Genomic DNA, 18600 nt, shown 5'->3' with positions numbered 1-18600 from the left:
TTGAAGAGTTGGGAATACAAGTGGTTAGGGCTGGCGGTAGACCAGAGAACTGGAAAGTTCTAGCAGAAGAAGACTAAAAGTGCTCATAGGAACTGAAAAAAATCAATTTTGAGAGGAAACCTGTACGTTGTGTAAGAGCAAACAGTAAAAGCTTTTGTGTACATCTAAATAGGAAGATGGTGACTAAGGAAAATGTGGGGCTTCCAAAAAAAAGACGCAGGAGAACTAATAACAGCAAACAATGAAGTGGCAGAGAATGTTGAATAAGTACTTTTTGCATCATTCTTCATTGTGTAAGACATAACTAAAATCCCTATGAATTAGATGGACTAATATCAAATAACATGGTAGAACTTACAAAAAACCCAATTACAAGCAGTAAAATATTGGAGAAACTCGGTCAAGAGTTGGGGAGGGAGGCACTAAGGGTGGGCAGATTGCCAGAACCTGTTAGAGTACACTCAATGTTTGTTTTTTAAAGTGGCTGCAGAAGTAGTGGACCCATTGATTACAATTTTTCATTGTTTGCTAAACTCTGAGATGGTACCAGTAGATTGGAAAACAGCCAATGTGAGTCACTTCTTCAAAAAAGAAGGAAGGCAGAAGGCAGGCAGAGCTAGTTTAACTGCTGCTATTGGCAAGATGTTGGAGTCAATAATCAAAGAGAAAATAGTAAATAATCTAGGAAAGCAGAATAAAATTAAAATGAATTAAAATGAATTAAAATAAAATTAAAGTGAATCAACATGGTAAATCGTATTTGACAAATTGTAGTTGAATTCCCTGTGCCAGTGGGTGGTGGATGCAAGACCATTAAAGGTATTTAACGTGTTTAAATATTTGATAGGTCATATAATACAGGGGATTGGAGAAATGGCACAGCAGAGGGAGTTGAGGCCAGCTCCTGGTGAGCTTACTAATCGGAAAGGGACTGGCAGGCTAAGGAAGACCTCCACAGTTGATGACAGAAATATTCTCTCTATAATAAAGAAAAATCCCTAAATACCTGTCTGACGGATCAGAAACATTTTTCAGGAGTCAGGTGTGGATTTGTCAATGACCACTGTCCGCAAAAGACTTCATGAACAGAAATACCGAGGCTACACTGCAAGATGCAAACCAATGATTCGCCGCAAAAATAGGATGGCCGGGTTACAGTTTGCGAAGAAGTACTTAAAAGAGCAACCACAGTTCTGGAAAAAGGTCTTGTGGACAGATGAAGATTAACTTATATCAGAGTGATGGCAAGAGCAAAGTATGGAGTAGAGTAGGAACTGCCCAAGATCCAAAGCAGACTACCTCAACTGTGAAACACGGTGGTGGGGGTGTTATGGCCTGGGCATGTATAGTTACTGAAGGTACTGGCTCACTTATCTTCATTGATGATACAACTGCTGATGGAAGTCACATAATGAATTCTGAAGTGTATAAACACATCTTACCTGCTCAAGTTCAAACAAATGCCTCAAAACTCATTAGTCGGCGGTTCATTCTACAGCAAGACAATGATTCCAAACATACTGCTAAAGCAACAAAGTAGTTTTTCAAAGCTAAAAAATGGTCAAGTCTTGAGTGGCCAAGTCAATCACCCGACCTGAACCCAATTGAACATGCATTTTATATGCTGAAGAGAAAACTGTAGGGGACTAGCCCCCAAAACAAGCATAAGCTAAAGATGGCTGCAATACAGGCCTGGCAGAACATCACCAGAGAAGACACCCAGCAACTGGTGATGTCCATGAATCGCAGACTTCAAGCAGTCATTGCATGCAAAGGATATGCAACAAAATACTAAACGTGACTACTTTCGTTTACATGATATTGCTGTGCCCCAAACATTATGGTGTTTCAGGGCCCCCTGAAATGGGGAGACTATGTATGAACACTGCTGTAATTTCTACATGGTGAAACTGAAATGTATAAAAATGACCTTTATTAAAATCTGACAATGTGCACTTTAACCACATGTAATTTTTTTCTATTACAAATCTCAAATTGTGGAGTTCAGAGGAAAATAAATAAATGATTGGTCTTTGTTCCAAATATTAAGGAGGGCACTGTAGGGTAGGCTTGAAGAGCCTAATGTTGTACACCTATTTTCTTGTGAATATGTCCATCACATAAGAATTTTTCACAATGATTCCCAAGTGACTGACCATCCCGAAACATCATCTATCCATGTTCTACGGAGATGCTGCCTGATCCACTGAGCTTTTCTAGCACGTTGTGCCTTTTTCTGATTACCCACTCAGTCTATAAAAAGATCAAAATCTGTTTATATTGGTTGTACTTATTGGAGGAGAGAGGTGGATGTGCATCATGATCAAGGGCAACAGTCGCAGCTGCGCCTTTATTGACGTTAGCTACTTTATGTGGGGATTATGTGTCATTATCTTAGCTGTTCTTCATCGTTAAAATATCTACATCAAAAGGACACTTTTTCCAAAACATAGTGTCTTTCCAATGAACACAGCAAGGTTGGTCAGTCACACTGTTTGCAAAGCGAATTCTTTCCGTTTTAAACAAACGATGTAAACCATGGTAGCTAATTCTTGCTATGGAGGGCGTGCAGCGTAGGTTCACTAGGTTAATTCCCGGAATGGTGGGACTGTTGTATGTTGAAAGGCTGGAGCGATTGGGCTTGTATACACTGGAATTTAGAAGGATGAGGGGGGATTTTATTGAAACATATAAGATAATTAGGGGATTGGACACATTAGAGGCAGGAAACATGTTCCCAATGTTGGGGGAGTCCAGAACAAGGGGCCACAGTTTAAGAATAAGGGGTAGGCCATTTAGAACGGAGATGAGCAAGAACTTTTTCAGTCAGAGAGTGGTGAAGGTGTGGAATTCTCTGCCTCAGAAGGCAGTGGAGGCCAGTTCGTTGGATGCTTTCAAGAGAGAGCTGGATAGAGCTCTTAAAGATAGTGGAGTGAGGGGGTATGGGGAGAAGGCAGGAACGGGGTACTGATTGAGAGTGATCAGCCATGATCGCATTGAATGGCGGTGCTGGCTCGAAGGGCTGAATGGCCTACTCCTGCACCTATTGTCTATTGTCTATTGTCTATTGTCTAATGGAATTTGAATCAAGAAGTAGAAACAAATAACTGCAGATACACAAAAGGCCACAAAGCACTGGAGTAACTCAGGGGGTCTTTGGCAGTATCCCTGGAGAACATGGATAGACAATGTATTGAGACACTTTTTCAGATTGAATTAATGTTGCTCAGATTCCATGTTAAAAGCACAGTTCCTTCATTGATGTAACAAAATAACTGCAGATGCTGGTACAAATGGAAGGTATTTATTTCACAAAATGTTGGAGTAACTCAGCAGGTCAGGCAGCATCTCGGGAGAGAAGGAATGGGTGACGTTTCGGGTCGAGACCAGTCTGAAGAAGGGTCTCGACCCGAAACGTCACCCATTCCTTCTCTCCTGAGATGCTGCCTGACCTGCTGAGTTACTCCAGCATTTTATGAACTAAGTTCCATTGATGGTTACGGCAGTTTTTAGCTGCTGATGAAATTTTCTGAATACAAGCATATTGTAAAACAATATCATGCACCTTTTTTTAATTTCAAGCAGCAAATTATTGACAATTTTTTTCTTTTTAAAGTCGCTCTTCACTGCCTTGAAATACGCCTGTGAAATTCTAACGACTGACCCACCGGGTGGTGCTTCTCACATTAAAATCGAAACCTTCACTTACCTTTTCACCTATCTGGCAAAGATGGATGCGGACTTTACAGAAGAAAAAATTGAAGAGATGCTTATGACCTTCGAGGACGATGTGTGAGTAAATCATGGAATCCAGCCGTACAAACTCAGTGATTATGGGGGCTTTTAACTTTGTGTTCATAAGTGATAGAAATTGTAGAACACATTCTTATATTGAATAGTTTTCTGAAAAGATGCCTATAGAATTGAAAGTATTTCATTAGTTATATTGGGAGACACTAATTATATGAATGCATTCACTTACTACCTTCCTCCTGTCACATTTTAGTTTCCTTAATTAATTTCAGTAAATGATAGTAAAGCAAAACCTGTAAATTTGTGTATTAAAAATACGGGCAAGTGCATTACCCAAAGGCTCTTCTGCTGGATAAAGTGAACAACCAAGTCATAAAAGCCAGCATGTCTACAGGCCCCAGACTGGTGGCAACAGGGATGCACAGCATTCCCGGGGTATGAATTGGAAAATTGTCTATGGTGCCTGAACCAGCTATCCTTTTGAGAAGCTGTAATCTAGTTGGACAGTAATCCAACCCCAGATATCCAACCAATGGTTGAATGCATGCTGATATCCACCAGCAATGTTCACATGCCATTGTGGTAAACACAAGTATATGTACAGAAGGACGGGGGGGATAAAAATAGCAAAACAAAAATAGTTGCAGTATAGAGCTTTTTAAAAACAAAATAAGGTAACATTTTACAAAAGTACATTTTGCAGAAGTTTATGTTTTTGAGAGCCTTAAAGCTTTGAGGGTAATGTTACCATTAGATCATATTAGGAATAGGAATAGCAATACGTTATTGTCACATGTGACTAGGCACAGTGAGATTCTTTGCTTGCATACACAATGTATACAAATAGCAGCCACCTTTGGCGCTGATAGAGAATGGTATATGCATTTGTATCTATGAGTATACATGGTTTTAAATATACAGTAATCACTATTCATGGCATTTTTTCACCCTGCAAATATCGTTGCAGAACACCTAACTGGTTGTTTAATATGATTTACGATTAATGTAAGCTGGGAGACTAGGAGAGTGGACTGTGCCATTTGAATTTTAAATATTCTGTCCAGTAGTTTATTCTATTTATTAATTATTCTTTATTTGAGGTAGAGTTTCCTGACATCAATTAAATAGTTTTGACCATTTCTCCAAAGCTTTATTCTCACAAAGACTCGCCACTGTTCTCTGCAATGCTCTAGCATTCAAAAATCTGTTTATTCTTGACCAGAAATGTAAATAATATTCCAGCTGTAGCTTGAGCAGCACATATTTCAGTTAGACCAATTCCACCGCTGACTTGTGTCCCATTGCTTTGCCTGTGTGGTGAAAAGGTTTATTTGCTTTATTGATTGGGTGTACATATTTAACATTGATTCGGGTAAGACTTAAAGGCTTCAAAATTCAATATCATTGCACAGGTTTTTTTCCAGGACGACAGATTGATTTGCATTGTAAAATTGATCAGTAAACCTGATCTAACATATGATGAGCGTTTGACGGCACTGGGCCTGTACTCGCGAGAGTTTACAAGAATGAGGGGGACCTCATTGAAATGTACCGAATAGTGAAGGGTTTAGGTAGAATGGATGTGGAGAGGATGTTTCCCCTAGTGGGAGAGTCTAGGACTAGAGGCGATAGCCTCAGAATTAAAAGACGTTCCTTTCGGAAGGAGATGAGGAGGAATTTCTTTAGTCAGAGGGTGGTGAATCTGTGGAATTCTTTGCCGCAGAAGGCTTTGGAGGCCGTCAATGGATATTTATATGGCAGAGATAGATAGATTCTTGATTAGTAGAGGTGTCAGGAGTTATGGGGAGAAGGCAGGATAATGGGGTTAGGAGGGAGGGATAGATCAGCCATGATTGAATGGGGGAGTAGACCTGATGGGCCGAACGACCTAATTCTGCTCCTATCACTTATGACCTTATCTTTGTCATATTATATGCTCAGCGAATATTGAAACTTTTGATCCCATGTCTGCTCAAAGTACATTTAACATTCATGAAACATCATACCATCATATCGATAAGCATACGAGTAACAAAAAGATGGAGCCAAGCATGGGAAAGCAGATTCCCTGCACCTACAGTACTTAAATGATGGAATACTTCTAAAACCATACTTATTTAAAATAGTGAGAAAATAATAAATTGGCAGGTAATGGTAAAATATATTACTTGTGCATGATTCACAGAAAATACAGATACTGCAAGTTTTCAGAGTGGCATATGTTATTGCAAAAAGGATATGATATAAAAATAAGTAAAACTTTTGCTGCAATTGACAAGGGATTTGTTTAGACAACACCTGGTCTTACCTAACAATTGATTTACTAGCTGTGGAACAATTGCATTGAATGGTCATTGGAGAGTACAGGTGATGGGTCTATATTTTCTGAACCTTCAGTCACCTCTTTGAGATATTTAAAATTCTTAGAGAACTTGTCAAAATGGATAACTTTCCCTGACTAGAAGATACAATTGCAGGACAAAGTATTAGCCATTTTGTACCAAGATTATTATTTTTTTAGGATTATCACCCACTAAGTTCTCAGGAGAAGAAAACAAGATGGGGAACTAGAATTGATCTAGAAAATAAGTCATTAATGTCTTGAATAGATAATGTAACTGTCTCCTCTTCTGTTCTTAAAACATATTTTTATAACTTGTTAGATGTGGTCTGATTAGATTGATCTATGTCATCTAAATTATTTTTAATTCATGATGGCGTCAATACATTGAAAGCAGCTAATAACCCATAGTGTGACAGCTGCTGATTTCTTACTTTGTATTTTATCCTTGTCATAGCATGGGATATGCTAATTGGATATCAATGACCCAAAACAAACAATTTTAATAGTCTAGTTGAATTTAAAAGCACCTACAACATGGCTGTATCACGGATGCTCAGGAAGTCAAAGAAAGGTGTTAATCAGAAGACATATATCATGTTTCATAGTGGTACCAAAATGTAATTATATTCATATGCTCTCCTGCACACACAGAGACAAGCCCATAGTTAAAATGATTAATTCTGATTACTTCAACCCACACTATGCAGCAGCTATCACATCCTGTTCAAATGTTTATTAAGATATATTACTAGTTATATATTTCCATTAAATATATTTCCATTCCATCAAACTTCTTCGTAATTTGGTCATCTTCACTAAGTCATCTCTTTTCTACAAGTAAGGACTCCAGCCTGTTTATTCTTCCTTAATATTTGCATCTTCGCATTTCTCACAACATCTTTGCAAATCTTTCCTGCATTTTCTCAAATACCAAAATAATTTTGGATATTCTTCAGTATTCCTCTGGATTAAGGATGACTTGCTTCCACTCCATCTCTGAGGTGATTGAAGAATTCTATCCCATGGATTAGGTTTATTATTGACACGTGTATAGTGAAAAGCTTTGTTTTGCTTGCTGTCCAAACAGATCAAATATACCATACGTAAATACAATCATATCAAACTCAAAAACAATAGACATGCCAAATTTCCTCAGTCTTCAGAAAGTAGAAGCATTGGTGTGCCTTCCTGGTTGTTGTATCAATTTGGTTGGTTCACGACAGACCACCAAGGAACTTGTAGCTCTTGACCATTTTCATTGATGCTGTTAGGGGTATTTACCTCACCATGCTTTCCGGAGCTCGGTTGACTTGCTGACATTGAGGGAGAGGTTATTGTCCTGACACCTTGTCATTAGATTCTTTATCTCCTCCTCTACTCTGTCTCGTCATTGATCATGATTCGGCCCACCACAGTGGTGTTGTCTCCAAACACGTAGATGGAACAAGAGCTGAATTTGGCTGTACAGCTGTGAGGGAGTACAGTAGGGGACTGAGAACGCATTCTTGTGGGACACCAGTATTGAGAATGTTTGTGGAGGAGGTGTTGTCACAGATTGAGGTCTGTGGGTCAGAAAGTTGATCCGGTGGCGGGGGGAGCTGACTCATCAGTCCAGGTGTTTGGAGATGAGTTTGGATGCAATTATGGTGTTGAGGACAGAGCTATAGACGATAAATAGGAGCCTAACGTAGGAGTCCCTGTTATAGGTGTTGTAGTTGTTGTAATTAATTTATTAGCCAAGTATGTAAAAACATACAAGGAATTTGATTTGCCATACAGTCATACCAAAAAAAAACAAGACACACATCTACATAAAAATGAACATTAACATCCATCACAGCGCACTGTGATGGAAGGCAATAACGTAATATTTTCTTCCCTCCTTTTCTCCGTGGTCCGGGCAGTCGAACCATCCACAGTCACCCGCAGCCAGCGATCGAAGCTCCCGCGTCGGGGCAATCGAGGCTCCTGCGATCGGGGCGGTCAAATCTCCTGCGGTTGGAGCTCCCAAAGTTGATCCCTGACAAAGGGATTGCAAGCTCCACGATGTTAAGTCCGCACGCTCCCACAGTTGGAGCTCCCGAAGTCGATCCTCAGCAAAGGCACTGCCAGCTCCATGATGTTAGACCGCAGTGCGGACAGAGATACGATACGGAAAAAGTGGTATCTCCGTCAAGGAAAGAGATAAACAATCCCCAATCCCCCACATAATACAAAACTAAAGATACACTAAAATATACATTTAAAAGTAGAATAAAAACAACAAAAGAAGAAAAGACAGACTGTTGACGAGGCTGCCATTGTACGGCGCCACCCAGAAAATCCAGAGATGCGTGTTCCAGAGGTGAGTGTAAGGCCATAGGGATCGTGTCTGTGTGGACCTGTTGCGACGGTCAGCGGACTGAAGTGGATCAAGACTGGCGAGGAGGCTGGAGTTAAGTTTGTCATCACAAGTCTCTCGAAGCACTTCATGATGGTGGTTGTCAGCGTCACTGGATGGTAGTCAATGAGGCATGTTACTTTACTTTTCCTTGATAGTGGTCTTTTTGAAGCAGGCGGGGAACTCAGAATGGAGTAGTGAGAGGTTAAAGATGTCTTTGAAGACCTCTGCCAGCTGATCCACACAGGTCCTGAGGACGTGGCCAGGGACACCATCTGGGCCAGTTGCTTTCTGCATATTCGCTCTCAAGAAGGCATACTACGTCTGCCATGGTAATCGTTGGTACAAGCGCTCCTGACACTGGTGGGGCAGATGGCATTCCACCACTGACATTCTGTTCAAAGGAGACGTAGTATGCATTGAGTTCATCTGGGAGGGGCATTGTTAGGTGAGGCCGATGCTGATTACATGGCTTCCATATGTTTCTATTGTAGAGATTTGACATGTTCAGTGCTTTCCCAGATACTACAACTCTATTTTGTCCAGTCAGGTCAGACATACCCATGACCTGGTGAGAATGTCTCCTCTAGCTGCTAGCACATTGTTGGACATCTCACTGCTGAGAAGTGTCTCCTCAAATATAGAAAGTTACATTGAATCTAAGCACCCCTCGGGGCAGCACAGTGGCAGAGCTGCTGCCTTAAGGGCCTGTCCCACTTAGGTGATCTTTTTGGCGACTGCCGGCGACTGTCAAAGTCGTAGCAGATCGCCAAACTTTTCTTTTACCCGACGACAATGACCACGACAATGCCGAGTCGGGTCGAGATTACAGAGTCTTCTGAAACATCGCAAAAATTCCCACGCTGTCAATGCTTCTCCGGCGTCCTGGTTTTCGCTGAAATCACTGACAAGTCGGTAAGTACTTGAGAGTTTTGAACTATAACACCTTGTATAGGTTACTTAAAAACCAAGCTTCACTGTAACAAGGAATAAACTGGATTTACTTCCAGTTTACTAATAGCTGTATTTAAAAAAATAATTTAAAAAGTGGTTCCGTGGATTTTTGTGAAAAGTGTGTGGGCATTCTTTGAAAATGTAAGGGAGATGCATATCTGGTTTCTGGGTTGAATATCTGGATTTGGAGCCCACTTTAAATGTAATGGCTGAGGCCAAAAACATTGCGAAAATTCCCACGCTTACCTGACCGTCAAACTGTCGCCTCCAATCTACCTGTCAAATGTCCTGACAGTAAATAAATTGGTTAAAAACAAGCATTTTATGGTATTTTGAAATGACTTTACTTATTTTAATATTATGTGCTTCTAAATGTATCTTAAGAGAACCTATCAAACCTGGGGACAGCATGCGACAGCGACCGCAATAAGCTACGATGCTTGGCGACAAGCCAGCTGTCGCCGAGAGATTTCAAACCGTTTGATTTCTCGGCGACGCGACGAGATCCACTACGATCCACTATGATCTTTGGAAGACTCCTCACGATCATGCCCGCGACACCCCGGGGAACTGTCGGTGACAGCCTAGTCGCCGGCAGTCGCCTTAAAATCACCTAAGTGGGACAGACCCTTTACAGTGCCAAGAACCCGGGTTCAATCCTGACTACGGGTGCTATCTGTATGGAGTTTGTACATTCTCATTATGATCACGTGGGCTTTCTCTGGGTGCTCTAGTTTCCGCCCACACTTCAAAGATGTACAGGTTTGTAGGTTAATTGGCTTCGGTAAAATTGTAAATTGTTCCTAGTGTGTAGGATAGCGTTTGTGCACGGGGTGATCACTGTTCGGCGCGGACTTGGTGGGCCGAAGGGTCTGTTTATGTGCTGCATCTCTAAAGTCTAAAGTAACGTCTAAAGTCAAATCTCAATCATCTGATATCTCAGAAAAGGGTCACGTCACGGTTCCTGATCATAGAATGAGTCTGAAGCACATCGAAAAGATACTTATCTGGGACATAGTTTGGATATAGTTTCATTGTTCATTTGCAAATCTCTCATCAATGTGTCCAAGTAGTAAATAAATAATTATTTTAGATGAATGTGCAATTTTACTGTATTGTATGACTGAGCCCCTGTTCGTAGTAGGGGGAGAGAGAGAATGTGTTTTATTCTCATATGACCCAGATAGAACAATGAAATTCTTACTTGTAGCAGCACAACAGAACATATGAACATAGTACACTGTAAACAATATAATAAATGAGATGAAAAGTTCAGTGTGTGTGTATATATGCACCCACACACATGCATTCGTACACACAACAAACAAACAAACAACAATAGTGCAATAATAGCCTATGTAGTTCAGAGCTTATTTGAGTTTGTAGTGTTTAATAGCCTAATGGCTGCAGGGAAGAAGCTGTTACTGCTGGACGTTATAGTTTTCAGGCTCCTGTACCTTCTTCCCTATGGCAGGGGTGAAATGAGTTTGTGGCCAGGATGGTGTAGGTCTCTGGTGATGCTGGCCTCCTTTTTGAGGCACTGAGTGGGCAGCATTATGTAATTAAGTTTGCAGGCAAAGTCTCCAAAGGGAGGAAGCATTGAGATTGTTTCTATTTTACTATGAGATGGAGAACCAATCTTCCATTGGAATAAACAAAGGCTTCAATTTGCTAGTGACCAGAATAGTGCTTGTACTGGGTGAGCACTGATTTACATCTGATCAGCTTAGCTTAATTTGGACTGAGCTGAATGTGGCCATTGCTCTTACGCTATTTGCTAATCCTTGCTGCTTACCTAAATGCAAAAATAGCATTGCGCAAATCAAAATGAGATTGAAGCAAGATTTTGCAAAGAACCACCTTTATTTAAAATTATTTAATTTCTTTGTTTTTGATGATGCACACAAATCATTGTTATTGGTTCCAGCATCGTATTAATGGTTATGATAATGGACTTAGCTCTTTTTATTGCTATTCATGCCCTCTTGGCCAAAGCAGGTAATTACTCCATTACAAAGCTAAAAAGGGAGATGCTAAGTGGAGCTGACAGCATTTCCCAATTCTCTTCATTCACTTCATCTTTGAATTGAAATTTCTATGGAAGATCACAGGTTACTTATACACCAAAAATTATGTTTAAAAGCATGCAGCAAAGAAGATATGTTTAACTAAAGTTTCCCAAATTATAAAGGATTTTGATGAAATATAGAGGAAAAGACACTCTCATTTGGGTAGTTTTGTATGTTTCAACAAAATAACCTCTCTTTCTTGTAAATGACATGAGTACAGACTAATTTTGCAGGAAGGAACTGCCAATGCTGGTTTATACCAAAGATAGACATTAAGGACAGTCTGAAGAAGGGTTGCGACGCGAAACGTCACCTACTCCTTTCCTCCAGAGAGCATTTGACCCACTGAGTTTCTCCAGCATTTATCTATCTTGCCTATAGACTAAGCTTACAGTGCCCTCCATATGCAACAAAATACTAAATTATGCCCTCCATAATGTTTGGGATAAAGATTAAACATTTATTTATTTGCCTCTGTACTCCACAATTTGAGATTTATATTAGAAAAAAATCACATGTGGTTAATTTTAGTGCACATTGTCAGATTTTAATAAAGGCCATTTTTGTACATTTTGGTTTCACCATGTAGAAATTACAGCAGTGTTTATACATAGTTCCCCCATTTCAGGGCACCATAATGCTTGGAGCACAGCAATGTCATGGAAATGAAAGTAGTCATGTTTAGTATTTTGTTGCATATCCTTTGCATGCAATGACTGCTTGAAGTCTGCGATTCATGAACATCACCAGTGCTGGGTGACTTCTCTGTTGATGCTCTGCCAGGCCTGTATTGCAGCCATCTTTAGCTTTTGCTTGCTTTGGGGGTTAGTCCCCATCAGTTTTCTCTTCAGCATATAAAAGGCATGCTCAATTGGGTTCAGATCGGGTGATTGACTTGGCAACTCAAGAATTGACCATTTTTTAGCTTTGAAAAACTCATTTGTTGCTTTAGCAGTATGTTTCGGATCATTGTCTTGCTGTAGAATGAACCGCCGGCCAATGAGTTTTGAGGCATTTGTTTGAACTTGAGCAGATAGGATGGGTCTATACATTTCAGAATTCATTATGCTACCACCATCAGCAGTTGTATCATCAATGAAGATAAGTGAGCCAGTACCTTCAGCAGTCATACATGCCCAGGCCATAGCACCCCCACCACTGTGTTTCACAGATGAGGTGGTATGCTTTGGATCTTGGGCCGTTCCTTCTCTCCTCCATACTTTGCTCATGCCATCACTCTGATATAAGTTAATCTTCGTTTCATCTGTCCACAAGACCTTTTTCCAGAACTGTGGTTGCTCTTTTAAGTACTTCTTGGCAAACTGTAACCTGGCCATCCTATTTGTTATTGGTTCTTGGCCATCCTAACCAGTTGTTTGCATCTTGCAGTGTAGCCTCTGTATTTCTGTTCATGAAGTCCTCTGTGGACAGTGGTCATTGACAAATCCACACCTGACTCCTGAAGAGTGTTTCTGATCCGTCAGACAGGTGTTTGGGGGTTTTTCTTTATTATAGAGAGAATTCTTCTGTCATCAACTGTGGAGGTCTTCCTTGGCCTGCCAGTCCCTTTGCGATTAGTAAGCTCACCAGTGCTCTCTTTCTTCTTAATGATGTTCTAAACAGTTGATTTTGGTAAGCTGATTTTGGTTGATGTCTCTAACAGTTTTATTCGTGTTTCTCAGTCTCATAATGGCTTCTTTGACTTTCATTGGCACAACTTTGGTCCTCATGTTGATAAACAGCAATAAAAGTTTCCAAAGGTGGTGGAAAGACTGGAGGAAAGACTGGGTGCCGAGAGCTCTCTTGTATCTGCATTAAGGAGGCAATTAAACACATCTGAGCAATTACAAATGCCTGTGAAGCCATGTGTCCCAAACATTATGGTTCCCTGAAATGGGGGGGGGGACTATGTATAAACACAGGTGTAATTTCTACATGGTGAAACCAAAATGTATAAAAATATCCTTTAATAAAATCTGACAATGTGCACTTTAACCACATGTGATTTTTTCTATTATAAATCTCAAATTGTGGAGTACAGAGGCTAATAAATAAATGATGGGTCTTTGTCCCAAACATTATGGAGGGCACTGTATCTTGGGAATCCTCAAAACCTGCACTATTGCTGAGATAAGTAAAACGCTTCCTTAGGTGAGTAGCCCCAAATTGTGTACAAATCTCTGAATGTGGTCTCAATTGATTTCTGCATTAGTGCAGCAAAACATCTTAGCCAAGAACCCCCCCCCCCCCCAACAAGGAATCCTCCGCTTAAACTTCACCCCAACCAAAGGAGCTGTCAGTCACTCTTCCACTCCGCTCCATGATGATATTACCAAAACATCCAGATTCCCAACATCTGATGCTTCATCTCTATGATGCATCCACAAACCTCCCAAATTACAGTGCTTACAAAGGGAAGACCTTTGATGTTGTAACGGTTATCCTCTTGTTCATAATGCCTTGTATTTCATCTGTTATTGAGTTTTGCGGTGGAAAAGCACTCGAGCAAAATAAATCGTGGCCCGTTACATCACCAAATTAACAGGCTTTTATTGATGAATACAAGCAAGCTTTTTTTTGACAGGCAGATTGTTGGATAGAGGCCAGGGATAAAAAGACAGGTGTAAGCCCAAAAAAGTTTTTTTTTTTAAACCCTTGCCTGTGTTCACATAGTACTGGCCATGCTCTCCCCTGCCCCTCCTCTTTTCCAGCATTATTTCATGCCCCCCCTCCAATCAGTCAGAAGAAGGGTCACGACCCAAAACGTCACCTATCCATGTTCTCCAGAGATGCTGTCTGATACACTGAGTCCAGCATTTTGTGTCTTTTGGAAAAATAAAATACTAGAGGGCATAGCTTTAAGATGAGACGGACAAAGGTTAAAGGAGATGTATGGGGCATTTTTTTTGCACACAGAGGGTGGTGAGTGCCTGGACCGCACCACTGGTGGTGGTGGTTGAGGCAGATACAAAAGTGGCATTTTAGAGACTTTCAGATAGGCACATGGATATCATATCATATCATCATATATATACAGCCGGAAACAGGCCTTTTCGGCCCACCAAGTCCGCGCCGCCCAGCGATCCCCGCACACCAACACTATCCTACACCCACTAGGGACAATTTTTACATTTACCCAGCCAATTAACCTACATACCTGTACGTCTTTGGAGTGTGGGAGGAAACCGAAGATCTCGGAGAAAACCCACGCAGGTCACGGGGAGAACGTACAAACTCCTTACAGTGCAGCACCCGTAGTCAGGATCGAACCTGAGTCTCCGGCGCTGCATTCGCTGTAAAGCAGCAACTCTACCGCTGCGCTACCGTGCCGCCCAGGAAATGTGCAGGAAATGGAGGGATATAAATTAGGTGCAGCCAGATAGAGTTGGTGTTGGCATCATTTTATGTTCTATAAAATGTTCTCTGTTCTATCTCTATAGTCATCCCTTTTAGAATTGTTCAATGTATGTCATCAGCTGCAGAGGATTTATTGGCTTTTAATCCCCTTAATTTAGTTTTGTTTTAGTTTAGTTTAGAGATACAGTCCACCGAGTCCACACCGACCAGTGATCCCCGCACACTAACACTATCCTACACATATTAGGGACAATTTACACTTGTACCAAAGCCAATTTACCTACATAGCTCCTAAGGATAGCAGAGTCAGGGGGTATGGGGAGAAGGCAGGAACGGGGTACTGATTGAGAATGATCAGCCATGATCACATTGAATGGCGGTGCTGGCTCGGAGGGCCGAATGGCCTCCTCCTGCACCTATTGTCTATTGTCTATACCTGTAAGTTTTTGGAATGTGGGAGGAAACCGGAGCACCCGGAGAAAACCCCCGCAAGTCACGGAGAGAACGTACAGACAGCACCCGTAGTCGGGATTGAGCCCGGGTCGCTGGCGCTGTAAGGCAGCAGCTCTACTGCTGGCCCCCTGTGGGCCCCAATTACTGGAGCATTTTCTCTGTCAATATCGATTGTAATACATTCCTTTTTCTCATCACATTTCACCTATTTATTTATTGCCTGTAAATGTTGAGACATTTAGTTTAATGACCTATTCAACTTTATGGTGGAGAGGGAAACCTATAAGCACTGAATGATTCATTATTCTGCATAAGTATTGGTAAACAAGCAGTTCTACACCATGAGTTTAATAATACTGTCAGAGCAGTGTCCTTTTAACTCTAGCTCTAGATCAATAGCAGGAGGCTGAAGGTCTGCAATTTGATCCTCTTAAAATGTCAGTTTACAAATCTGTAATCATTAATGATTATTTCCTCATGCAGCTTTGTTGAAACAACCCTCTATTTGAAAGCTTAATATTAGTAGCATTGAGTTTTGCATCTTGAGAGACCAGACCATTAATTTGCACTCATATTTACTTGTATTTGCTCAGAAGTATCAGTCAAAAATCATTTGACCGGAAACTAGAATATTTTTCTCAGGCAATGTAATGTATGTCACTCTCTTTTTTAAAGAAATATTGATCTATGTTGTATGTTCTGGATTCGAGTGGCATCTGACCAACTTGTTGATTCAAAATACTTGATCTTATGAATGGGGTTAGAGGGAAAGATAGATCAGCCATGACTGAATGGCGGAGTAATTTGATGGGCCGAATGGCCGAATTCTGCTCCTATCACTTATGTACTTCTGAAAATGCTATTCATTCCTCTGTCCCACAACTTGGCCTATATCGAAGTCTCTACACGATAACTCAGGATGATTTTGTGTAAATGTCCTTTAATGTTGTGATGCAGATGAATACTACACTGTTAGAACACATTTTAAACTTGGATTCAGGTTTGTTTGCAAGGTACAGAGCGACAAAGGTTTTAACAAGGCTGTATCACTTATAACAGTAGTATGATAAACATTTTCCCACAGTTCACTTGAGGTAAAATTGAGAAAAAAATACCCAGTTAAGCTAACAGTCATGTTGTGACCTTGCTCTGACAGACGTAAAGGATGTCGGGGGTTATGGGGAGAACCCAGGAGAATAGGGGTTGAGAGACAAAGATAGATTAGCCATGATTGAATGGCAGAGTGGACTTTTAGATTAGTTTAGTTTAGAGATACAGGGTGGAAACAGGCCCTTTGGCCTACCGAGTCCATGCCGACCAGTGATCCCCGCACACTAACACTATCCTACACACACTAGGGACAATTTTACCAAAGCCAATTAACCTACAACCTGTATGTCTTTGAAGTGTGGGAGGAAACCGGAGAAGCCGGAGAAAACCACCCGATCACGAGGAGAACATACAAACTCTGTGCAGACAGTACCACCGATGGTCAGGATCGAACCTGGGTCTCTGACACTGCAAGGCAGAAACTCTACCGCTGCCCCTAACGTGGTGGGGCAAATGGCTTAATTGTTCTCCTAGAACTTATGAAATTACGAATTGTGAATCTATTGCATACTAAGTTAGAGTGATACAGTGTGGAAATAGGCCCTTCGGCCCAACTTGCCCACACTGGCCAACATATCCCAGCTACACTAGTCCCACCTGCTCGCATATGGTCCATATCCCTCCAAACCTGCCCTATCCATATACCTGTCTTAACTGTTTCTTAAATGTTAGATAGTCCCTGCCTCAACTACCTCCCCTGGCAGCTTGTTCCATACATCCATCAGTTGTTACTGAAGATCGTGAGAAGGCTGTGCCCGTGATAACCACATGTAATTCTTGATTGAATTTGCTTTTTCTCAGCAAACATCTCCACAGTTAACCAGCTGAAATCGTATCTAAAGTTTGGTTCTTAACTCTAAGATTAGAGATGTAGAATTAGCTTCACTGAAGCTCTTTACCTTCCTGCTTCCATATATAGTGTTGCTATTTCAGACCTGTTTGACACTCTTATTGTAAAAGGTGACAAACATTATACATTGAGGATAGACACAAAATGCTGGAGTGACTCAGCAGGACAGGCAGCATCTCTGAAGAGAAGGAAATTGTGACATTTTGGTTCAAGACCCCTGTTCAGACTGAAGAAGGGTCTTGACCCGAAACATCACCATTTCCTTCTCTCCAGAGATGCTGCCTATCCTGCTGAGTCACTCCAGCATTTTGTGTTTATCGTCAGTGTAAACCAGCATTTGCAGTTCCTTCCAAAAATTGGCCGTTGTTAGGCTTATTGGATTTTTACAATAATTATTCTAGAAAGTCATGCAATGGTTTTCAGTCCAATTTGACAATGCCAACCATGATGCCTATAGACAAGGTATTTTTTAAACCCTGTAAATATACCCATCTCTGCCACCTCCCCTGGCAGCTTATGGCATATACCCATCGCCCTCTTTGTGAAAAATTGCCTTTCAAATCTCCTTTTCATACTTCGGTGAGTAAATGTCAGCCTATCCCAGGGCTGCATGGTGGTGCAGCAGTAAAGTTGATGCCTTCCACCGCCAGAGACCCAAGTTTGATTCTGACTACAGGTGCTGCTATACATTCTCCCTGTGACCGCGTGGGTTTTCTCTGGGTGCTCTGGTTTCCTCCCCCACTCCAAAGACATGTAAGTTTGTAGGTTAATCGGTTTCTGTAAATTTTCCCGAATGTGTAGGATAGTGATCAGTGGTTGGCATGGACTCGGTGGGCCGAAGAGCCTATTTCCACGCTCTATCTCTAAAGTAATGTCTAAAGTACAATCTTGTAACAATTCCCTCATTCCAAGCAACTTTCTGGTGAAATTTTTCTGATGAAAAGGAGTAGGCCATTTAGGACAGATGAGGAGAAACGCTTTCACCCAGTGAATCTGCAGAATTATCTGCCACAGAAGGCAGTGGAGGCCAATTCACTGGATGTTTCCAAGAGAGAATTAGATATAGATCTTTGGGCTAACGGAATCAAGGGATATGGGGGAAAAAGCAGGAATGACGTATTGATTTTGGATGATCAGCCATGATCATATTGAATGGTGGTGCTGGCTCAAGGGGCCCAATGGCCTACACCTGCACCTATTTTCTATGTTTCTGTAATCTTTCTAGCCCTACCACATCCTTTCTATAGGGTGGTGACCAGAACTGCACTCTTACAAGTGTGGCCTTTGTCTCGTCCAGCTGCAGCATGATGTCCCAACTCTTATACTCAAT

At 41.2% G+C, this 18600-nt stretch overlaps 1 protein-coding gene across 2 annotated transcripts in view; it reads left to right on the top strand.

The window, feature by feature from the left end:
* ropn1l (rhophilin associated tail protein 1-like) overlaps positions 1-18600 on the top strand; it is a 56809-nt gene that overhangs the window by 18820 nt on the left and 19389 nt on the right. For both annotated transcript variants that reach the window (XM_078427234.1, XM_078427226.1), the window contains exon 5: positions 3617-3792. In XM_078427234.1, the coding sequence (XP_078283360.1) occupies positions 3617-3792 (176 nt within the window). The remainder of the gene's footprint in view (positions 1-3616; positions 3793-18600) is intronic.

The sequence above is a fragment of the Rhinoraja longicauda genome, chromosome 2 (assembly GCF_053455715.1).
Source record: "Rhinoraja longicauda isolate Sanriku21f chromosome 2, sRhiLon1.1, whole genome shotgun sequence".
In the NCBI taxonomy this organism is placed as follows: Eukaryota; Metazoa; Chordata; class Chondrichthyes; order Rajiformes; family Arhynchobatidae; genus Rhinoraja; species Rhinoraja longicauda.
Note: the sequence above shows the minus strand (reverse complement) of the source record. Positions and strands in the feature narration are given on the sequence as shown.